The sequence below is a fragment of the Bradysia coprophila genome, assembly GCF_014529535.1.
Source record: "Bradysia coprophila strain Holo2 chromosome IV unlocalized genomic scaffold, BU_Bcop_v1 contig_106, whole genome shotgun sequence".
In the NCBI taxonomy this organism is placed as follows: domain Eukaryota; kingdom Metazoa; phylum Arthropoda; class Insecta; order Diptera; family Sciaridae; genus Bradysia; species Bradysia coprophila.
In genome coordinates this window covers 1,704,994-1,715,042 of record NW_023503372.1, presented here as the reverse complement: position 1 = coordinate 1,715,042, position 10,049 = coordinate 1,704,994, and the positions used below count along the sequence as shown (strand labels likewise).

Genomic DNA, 10,049 nt, shown 5'->3' with positions numbered 1-10,049 from the left:
ATAATATTATACAGCGCTAACTATTCCACGCACAGTCGAGTAATTTTTCAACATTACTTTCAGAAAATTATTTTCGATATCTTTTTAAAAGGCCTGGCCATAACGTGAATTCAGGTGATTCATGTAGGAACTTTGTGATTTTTGTATGAATTTTTTTAAATCTCTTTCTAACCAGTGCTGCACTGCTGAATAGAAATCAACAATAAATCTGTCGACAGAAAATAAGGTTATGATATAATGGAAGCGGTCGCTGTAGTAAATCACTTTTGACATTAATTTCAGATTATGTTATCTCTTCATCTACACAAGCTATAAGTAGAGAGAGAAAAACGTGTGCGAGTGTATTCCATACAATGACATAATATTATGTCATTGATTCCATATCACAGATACAACTCCGCTCCATCCAGTTCGAATAACCGAACAACAATAATCACATTGGATTAACGCCGAACCGATCAGTTCGATCAATATTTCAAACTTGATAATGAAGCAATAAAAAATTAGCGAATGAAGATCTAGTGGTCATTTCTCTGCCTCTGAAATCGAAAAAAAATAGTACCAGTAACGCCATCTAAGTTTGTCCTTTACAATCGGAGACGACAGATTCTTGACGTCATTTCGATGGAGCTTTGTTGACAGAATAGAATTACAGAACCTCAATTTGTGCTGCTGAAAAAAGTGAAACGAAATTACACACATACTCCGACTCCCTCAATTGATCATAGAAACATGGTAATTGCAAATTGTCTTAAGAATCTACGTCTAGTCAACCAATAAAACAGTTTTTATTAAATGGCAAACGAGCTTTTGCACCGGGGCAAACATTTCTGATATTTTCATTCGATTACAGCGTGACAAGCGAAAGAGAAATCACTCAAAAACAGCGGGCTGTTCGGAGTTCAAGAAAATCATAGGCCATCGAACAAGAGGCGAAAGGGTAAGCCAATCACCGAAAGTTTATTTTGTCCTGGAAATCAAAAGTTAATTTGCCAAATTTCCCAGACGTATTACAAGGTGCAATGGGAAGGGCAACAATTGCACACATGGGAATTGGAAAAAAACCTGGATGCTGACAAAGTTGCCGAATACAAACGAAAAACAGCTTCTGGTGAACAATCTCCTCCAGAAACGAAAGAAAAACCGAGGATTGGCTTTCAACGTGGTCTGGAGCCGAAACGCATTGTTGGTAATGAGAAGCGTACAATTTCGTTCCAATTCGACCAAATTCTAAACAGTTGCTTTCAGGTATGTACGAAGTGGGTGAGACCAATGCACTTAGGTCTTTATATAATAAATATTTCTATGGGTCAGCGAACATAGCGCTTAGAATTGTAAAATGATTAAAAATTTATTAATAAAATAATATTGCGAAAACATACGAAAAAAAAACAAAAATTACGAAACCACCAAAGGAATTTAATAATAAAACGAAATAAATTATCAAATTTATCATTTTTTAACATTTTTTTTATTATTATTTTAATCGTATCTTCGGTGTTGATGTTTATTAATTAATTAATTTTGTGATTAAATAAAATTGAGTATTTTCTGTCTAAAATGACCTTGATGAGCACTTTTGGAGATGACTTACTGAACTTTTTTATAACCTTTTACAAACTTTTGATGCGTATCGCCAAATTACAATTAAATCTGTTATAGTAGATTACGTCCGAGCTTCCAAGTTTTTATTTTGACGAGTGGGAAAGTTATAGACCGACCCAAAAAAGAAATTTCGGAAGTAGGTTTACTATTTTATACAAGCAAAGTGAATGTGAATGGCATTCAAAATGCTGTAACACAAAGAATCTGTTACTTCTTTTGTTTAAATTATCGCCTAGTTTTTAATACAAGATCTAAGATCTACAAGATTTAATACTTCAATCCTTCTACACTTTACATTTCACTATATAAAACTATGTTAACCGGAGGTCGTCTCTTATTTTTGTTGTTATTGATTGTAACGGATGATTAACATCTTCAAAACTTTATAAAGATAAGAACGTCTTTCGTGTTCTTCCAGGTCCCACAAACCTCACAACGGTGTCTATTCCAGGTTGACATAAATCTCAAACAGCTGTGCCTTTTAAAGTCGACACAAACCTCAAATTGTGTCCATTTTCGGTTGACACAATCCGCACAACGATGTCTACCTTAAGCAATGTTCTAATATCTGGTGTGGTATTCTACCCAGCTCAACAGCGCTAGATGTTTACTTGAGAAAAATACTTTTATTAGGGTTGCTGCCGTCCAGAGCACTTATTCTGATTTTATTCGGCACAATATTTATAAACCAATGCTTGGAAAACTTAACCAATTACACGCTTTGCTTATTTCTATTTCGTAGAGTGAAAATACTCTTCGTTCTGGATTTAACATTGAGCTCAAATGAACTTTCATGCATTTGTAGAGAGATTTCTTTGTTTTTGTATTTCATATAATAATGATCGTTACGGTACAAAAAACGGGGTGTGTAACATGATGATGTAGCCCGAACGAAGCGAGGGCGACAAGCGAAATGTACTTTTTATGCAAAAGGACCAAATTACTTGAAAAATTCTGTAATTTTGTCCTGTTGCATGAAAATACTATTTCAGCATTGGCACTTGCGAGGGAACCTGTACGACTCATATATATGACTTTTTGGAAGTAACCTATATGAATGTAACGTCCATTGTATATGGCAAGTATATTTTCAGGTTCTAGTAAACAATTCAAACAGTTCTGACAAAAAGACGCAAAAATAATTTTATTTCATTGTTAGATACAATATAACGTCACGAATTTGTTTAAGCAAACAATTCCATCATTGATACCTATTAGAAACGGCATGTGTATAGCAGTGTAATCGTTACATCTATTACTTCTTTAGTTCAACCTATATTGTCTAAATGTTTGATACGAAATCTGTTACTTCAATTGTTTTAACAAATAATTTGCTTTAAAAAAGACCACATGAATAGTATGTTATCGCTTATTTTTGACATATCTGTCGCTATCAGATGATTTGTCGTTTCTAAGAGGTATGATTCATCTGGAGATGTGGGAATCCTTCCGAGGCATAAAATGTTGTACTTACTTTGGTTCGAACTTCGAAGCAAAGAAAATCCTGCTGATTACTCATTGGACTGTCACTTGAGCATAAATTTTATTGGTATAGGCTAGACAAAGGAAATAAATTAATGCGAATGTGTAGCAGACAGCAGTCATTATAATGCAAACACATCGTTCAATATCTTTAAAAATGCATCTGTAAATGAAGCGATACATTCTGCTAAGATCTGATAAATGTGACACAAGGGAGCCACGAATTATAAATATAAAATACTTCAGACGTTCACTGCTATCATCGTTAACACTTCAACGAATAACATAATACATAACATGGAAACAACACCAAACGTATCGCATATTAATCGTATTTGAACTAAACCATATAAATAAGCTGTTACACCGAATAACATAAATTCACATCATTGCATGATAACTGAACATCATCAAAGAGTTAATTTTACGATTCGTCCATTATTACCGAACTACTTTAACCCACAGCATAACAGTGTTTTAATGTATAGGAAAAAAAGCTTTTAAACTTCTAATTTACGATAATTGGTGTGCAAATGTGTAAATAAGTCATTCAATCTGTAATCCTAAAAAGCCATCGCATTTGTTTGTAGTTTATGTCAAACAGCTGAATCAGATTCATTAATACACCCGAAAAACACTCAACTCGAAAAATATATTATCCGAATCACTTGAACATTTTGTGTGTTTCGTCTTGAAGAACATTTATCTCTCTAATGCCAAAACCCACATGGGTGATATATTCTAAGACAGATTGCAGCTGTTACATTCAAATGAAAAATAAACAAATAAATTTCACATATTTTTCACATTTTTTGAGAAACTTATATTATACTCTGTGTGCTGCTGCTGCATGAGAAGAGGATGCGAAGCATCAGAATTAAAAAGAAGAATAAAAAAAAGAAGAAAATTTATCTCATCGCTCAACTCATTCAGTCAATTCCGTCCGAAAAAGAAATAATAATGTGTCGTGTCGGCTTTTAAATTGTGTTTATACAAAACTATTATGTATCTTATCAAACTAATTTATTGATATCTTGGGCTTCTCGTTTAAGAAAATAAATAAAAAAAATAATTTTGTTAAATTCAGTTGCGTAGTGCGGGGACGTTCTTTGAGATTATTATTTATTTTATTTTATTTTTTCGTTATAATTATTGCCATTTTAGCTTTTCCCATTAAATATTTTATTTTGAAAGTGATTTTTAAATAGCTAATTAGCAGAGTGTCGAATCTTATATAAAATCGACCATTCGATGGCTATTTTATTTTAATTACAATATTGACATCAATGCATAAAACACTATAGCAGCGTATGTTAGGGTGGTTCAATTTGAAAATCCACATCCAGTTCCATTCGTAGCTTTCCGAGCCTAATCAAAATCATAAACTTTTTCAGATCCGACTGTTTCCGATTACCTACCACAACACGTCTGAAGTACATGCACATTTATTAACCTCTCAAATGCTTTTCGAGCCAACAAGTTTTGACTGATTTGGACTCAAGAAACGTTTTGAAACTGATTTTTAAATCTGAACACCCTCTTTATGTCGCTTCACCCTCCAGCGTGTTAGTGGTAATCGTTAACAATGGATTTTTCGACCCTATGTTTCGAACTAATAGTCAGATTGACTTTAGCTCAAAAAAGAGGCTTTCAGTAGGATTTTTTTAACGAAAACCGGTTGAGTAGTTCCACAGACACGGTAGTTACGCCCTTGAGTGATGTTGCCCTCTATACGAAGGACGATTTCGGATTATATAGAACTTAGAAGGGTTCTCCTACTACGACCAGCCATCTCAAATCAATGACAGTACTAGATGAAGTACGTCTACCGCTCCAATAGCTGTGTAGTGTACATCAAAATTGTATTGTTGGAAAGCAAATATTTCACTCATCTTGTCTTCTCTCAAAATCCAGCATAGAGGACAATCTGATTCATTAAATTACATTTGCGGAATCTGCGTACACAAATTAAAGTAACAGAATATAACTCACTCAACAAACGGTCATAAAACTAAATTTAATAAAACCCCTGCTAAATACTCATTACCATTTGTTACAAGAACACAGTGGAAAAACTGGATTCAAACATCCACGCGGTAGTCGAAAGTGGTCAGATTGGAAAAAGTAATGATGCAGTTAGAATACTTTCGGCAAACTACGAATTGGGATGGGTGAAATTTTTCAAGTTTGAAAAAACGATCCACCCTATACTGTATATCTATATGTCGGAAACGAAATTAGTCGACAAACACACGCGAATTTTTACAAAAATCGAATTTTGATAATAATATGCAGATTTGTCCAACGAAAATTAATTCATTATTGGTTTATGACTTTTTTAATTGCTTTGCGGATTCTTTAAAATGCAAAATTATATTTCGTTTAAATATTAAAATTTATTTATAAAATATTTTATTGTTTTAAGCTTTCCAAAACGGTAAACCCAACAAAAAAAAATCGGATTTGCAGTGAGAGAAAAGTAATATTGTCCATGTTCAGTCGATTCTTCCTTTTTGCAGAGCTAAATTTAAAAGTTGATTTTATGTTTTCATTTATTCTTATTTTAGACTAGGGACAAGAAATAAATAAATTATTGAAAATGTTTACCGATGGAAATGATCAACGAAATTTAGCCAGAGGAAATAGTTGTTTTCCCGAGGGGTGACGCACTTCCATTTAATCCATTAAATCCATTTAATCCATTTAATCCAAAAAAAAAAAATTTAGTTTTACCGAAATAATTAGGCTCCCCACCTGAAAAATTTGTAAAGTAATTGCGAAAATTAGATTTGCACGATCCCCAGCTCGTTTAAGTACTCGTGAGGTATAGGAAATTTTTTTTGTTAAAAATGGTATTAAATTTTTGTTCTCTTTATTTAAATATGCGAAAAAAAAGGCTGCTCACAATGATGCAGCCCGTAAAAAAACGATCTTTTCAAAAATCAAAGGTTACAAAACATAAAAATCATCTACTCTATCCGTTCCCAAAGTCCCCAAAATACACGCAGCGTTGCCTCTTTGTATCGCAATTGAAATTTTCTGCAATAAATAATCCATTGATCGCGGTTCCCCTGAAGTGGCCTTTATAATCCATTTAATCCACTTTACACAAAAAACTCCTAAAAGTGGATTTTTTCGCTTTTTAACATTGTAGTATAAGTTGTAGTACGTGGTTCGATCAAAATCAACAATTTTTAAGACTTTTACAGTATTTGGTAAAATGAACTTTTTTCCTATTTAATCCATTTAATCCAATTTTTATTCCATTTAATCCATTAAATCCATTTAATCCATTAAATCCATTTAATCCATTAAATCCATTTAATCCATTAAATCCATTTAATCCATTAAATCCATTAAATCCATTTAATACCATTTAATCCATTTAATCTAGAAGTGAGTCACCCCTCGTGTTTTCCTAACGCATGCTGAAAGGCGCTAATTTTTTTTTAAGCGAATGAGAGGTCAACACTTATTAGGAAAATATTTTTTACTCAACATTGCTATTTCGGTTGTTCATGTGGTATCGTTGAATTTATAGCAAATGGATATTCTGTGTCATATGGCTGTGTCATGTGTTATTGACAACGATTACAAAAATAAACGATTAGCTCTAGCTTACTTTGTCGTATATAAGAAGATGCATGTTTAAACAAATGAAGTAAAAGACTGGTATATCGAAAATGTTTGATCAAATCAAGTAACGAATTCGATAAACGTGCAGCATTTTAAGTTTCAGAATTTCACCTTTATATAGACAATTCGAAATCAATTTGGCAATTTAATTTATAATCAAAGATATGCAGTATATACGAATTACTCTAAAATTGTTATTTAGGCAGGAATCGAAAAATTAGATAATGTACGTTACAACTAGCATGTTAGGTTCACAATAACCGTCATCAGTACCAGCCCAGACCTGTCTGAAGCTCACACGGATTTCGAAAATTTTTGTTGTAAATTTTTTCTAACATATTTCAATGGATGTTCACAAACCTGCCTTGACCTGAAAGTATTTGACCTCAGCTTTCCAACGAGCCCACTTCCACCTACATCGCTCTCATTCAGCGGTCAAAAAATGAGGTTAAAAGCCCCTTTTTCCACCTTCGGAGATCTTCCACCAGCAGCCAGGTGTAGCGCGAGACTATCTGAGGCCTCTTTTGATGTCTATCGGTAAGCAAATTGTTCAAAATCGATGAGGGCGCTTACCACATGAGAAAGTTGAATTTAACATAGAAATACACGAAAAATGAACAGAAAACGTTTCACACGTAATCGATCATTTTTACAGTGGGCAAACTGCTATGTAATGTTTAACTTTCGCATGGGACAGACGATAAACGTTCTTGCAGCAGTAGAAACAAGGTCATCGCGAAAGCCTAATTTGTAACGTTTCCTGCTATTCGTGTTTGTTGCATTTTTTTCGGATTTTTTGAATGACAGGTCTCTATCTCTACCTCTATAACACTGCGAATCTCACTTCCCTATAATGTACTGAAAGTGCTGGCGAGGTCAAAACATTTTCAGTAAAAACAAATTATCGATAGATCACTATCCGATTACCGATCAGTTGTTATTGTTGATTAACGCTGTAACAAACGGTGAAACGTTGCAAATTTTCAATGAGATAAGACGCTTTTCGCTTGATATATCACAAGAGCTTATGTATAACCAAAAGAAGCGCAAAAAAGCTCTGTATGGAAAAAAAATTAAAAGATTTAAAAAACATTCTTTTTTTCGTTGCGACAACTGTCTCCATTCATTTATTGCTAATTATGGCCTCGTACTATAAGTACATATCAACCTATTCCTGATCTGCAGCATTTGGTACTGGTATGGCTACCACACATTCATCGTTAGTCTGATCTTTGGTATCTAGGAATTTACAGATGTTTTCCTGCAAAGAAACATTTTTGTTTCTCATAACCGAAAAGCACGGACGACATAAGGCAATATTACAAATGATTTCAATGTATTTGCAATTTCGAATTGATCCCAATGTTCGGCAAATGCGTTCATTTCTTCATCGGGTAAGGCAGTGAATGTTGATTGACCCAACATGACTGCTTCATCTCGGTGTTTATTTAGGCAGCACATTTGTTTCTGATATTAATGTACGAAAGAAAGATATCAAAATTTCGGAGAAAAATCTAAATTCGGAAACGATCAACAAAACGATCAACACTCACAACAACTTTAACACGACCAGTTCCTTTAGCTTTTTCAGCTTTCATTGCCATGAAACGCATTTGCATGTAAGGAACCACAGTCAAACCGAATGCATTAGCCGCCATATCAAACAAATCCGGTCGACCTAAATAACTGCAAACTGTCGTTTCCTGAAATGATGCCAAAACGAATCATTGGATACTGATTCTCTGCGACAGGAAAAAACGCAAAATATTACAAGAAATCTAATATGATCGTGTTTGTCCTCGAAGCGGTTTATGGCTGCAAGTAACTTCGACAAGTATGCTTCCTGAGCGCTTGTATAACTTGCTGCCATTTTTAGTTCAGGAAGAAATATTTGACAAACAGGGTACTTGAAACGGAAACAAAAATTAGGGATTCTGATCATTTTCCTGGCTTTTTCTACATCAAACCATATCTTCAGGGGTGACCGCCTTCTTCGGTGCTTTCATACTGTTTTGCAATTGTTGTAATTTCATCATATCTTCGAATGTGAAACCATAGTTAAAGTAACCTTCAACTAATCGTTGAACTGGTAATCCAGCATCCTTTGCTCGCTGTAATTCATCGGCTGAGAATAGCTTCGATACATCGGTTTCTTCTTCAGTAGAAATAGGATTGGTGTAAACCTCGATTAATTAAATTCAAAGTAAATTCTCGGCGCCTTTTTTAGTAGATGTGTCTTACGTACCTGAAGCACACCAATTATTATCAAAGTAAAAATCGTTAGCCTAAACTGTGCCATAATTTCAAATTAACGTTTCACTGATTGATCTTAACACTAGAACACAACTTTAATGACAAGCAACATTTCCTAGATTGTATACCTCCGTTTATATAGCGATGGGAGAAAAGACATCATTTCCCTTATCGATTTGAGATAGGTCACTAGGTCACGAACAAATTATTGTTAAATCATCATACAGATCAGTTGTTTTTGATCATTTTGAAATGAAATAACATTGCATTCTGGTTGACGTTGTTGTTTGATGAAACAGTAAAATGTTCTTGATTGAAAGGGGACTAAAAATAAAACTCACTCATATGTTATTCTAACGGCCCGTTGCCAATTCGCAACGTTAAAATCATCGAATATCCTTTGGTGTATTGTTCGAGCTACTCACTGTTCTGGAAGTACTAGAAGGGTTACAAGTTTTTCAGTAACAAATTATCGTTGGATCATTATCAGATCAGTTGTTATAGTTGTTAACGCTACGCACAAAAAAAATATTTCCATTTCGTTACCAAAAAGGTGACAAGCCATTTATTTTGCACTAATACCATCTGATTGCAATTTTATGATATCAGATGGTAGTTACTAAATACAACCAATTTAATTTTTAAATACCATTCGGTTGTGTGGTATGTCACCGACTGGCATTACTACTTTGTGATACAGACCGTGGATTTGAGTCTTTCAAAGTGGCATTCATATCCATGCATCCATGTCCACAAGTTTTCCATCAGACGATGGCAATTGTTTATGTGGGCGTTTAATTTGTCACTTTTTATTTGACGATGTGGGAGAATGTGTATCAAATTAAATACAAAATCGCTTGACGTCATTTGTGCATAACCCTTCATGAAAATTATCATTACTTTTAGGCATCTCATAAGAAAGTATAACCATCCACTTTCAAAGACTGTAAAACTTATCGCAAATTCACGTCGGAAGCGCTCCGCAAAATTTAAAATTTTGAGTGAACAATGGGTGACCTAAGAATATCACGAGTGGGGGTGTCAGACGAGCCGACTTTAGTTTTCGCCGTATG

General features: G+C 34.1%; 2 protein-coding genes across 2 annotated transcripts; one reads left to right on the top strand and one right to left on the bottom strand.

Annotated features, from left to right (window-relative positions):
* The first annotated feature begins 612 nt into the window (after positions 1–612).
* Positions 613–1,343, top strand: LOC119070705 (chromobox protein homolog 1-like). Its single transcript, XM_037175157.1, has 4 exons — positions 613–735; positions 854–940; positions 1,006–1,189; positions 1,249–1,343. The coding sequence occupies exons 1-4, from the start codon at positions 733–735 to the stop codon at positions 1,341–1,343; spliced, it is 369 nt and encodes a 122-aa protein (XP_037031052.1). The 5' UTR covers positions 613–732.
* Positions 1,344–7,848: 6,505 nt separating this feature from the next.
* Positions 7,849–9,078, bottom strand: LOC119070814. The gene is made up of 6 exons (XM_037175294.1): positions 8,969–9,078; positions 8,691–8,906; positions 8,495–8,629; positions 8,277–8,426; positions 8,047–8,190; positions 7,849–7,984 (listed from the first exon to the last, which is right to left on the bottom strand). Exons 1-6 carry the CDS (start codon positions 9,020–9,022, stop codon positions 7,892–7,894), a joined length of 792 nt encoding a protein of 263 aa, XP_037031189.1. The 5' UTR covers positions 9,023–9,078; the 3' UTR covers positions 7,849–7,891.
* Between the last annotated feature and the right edge of the window lie 971 nt (positions 9,079–10,049).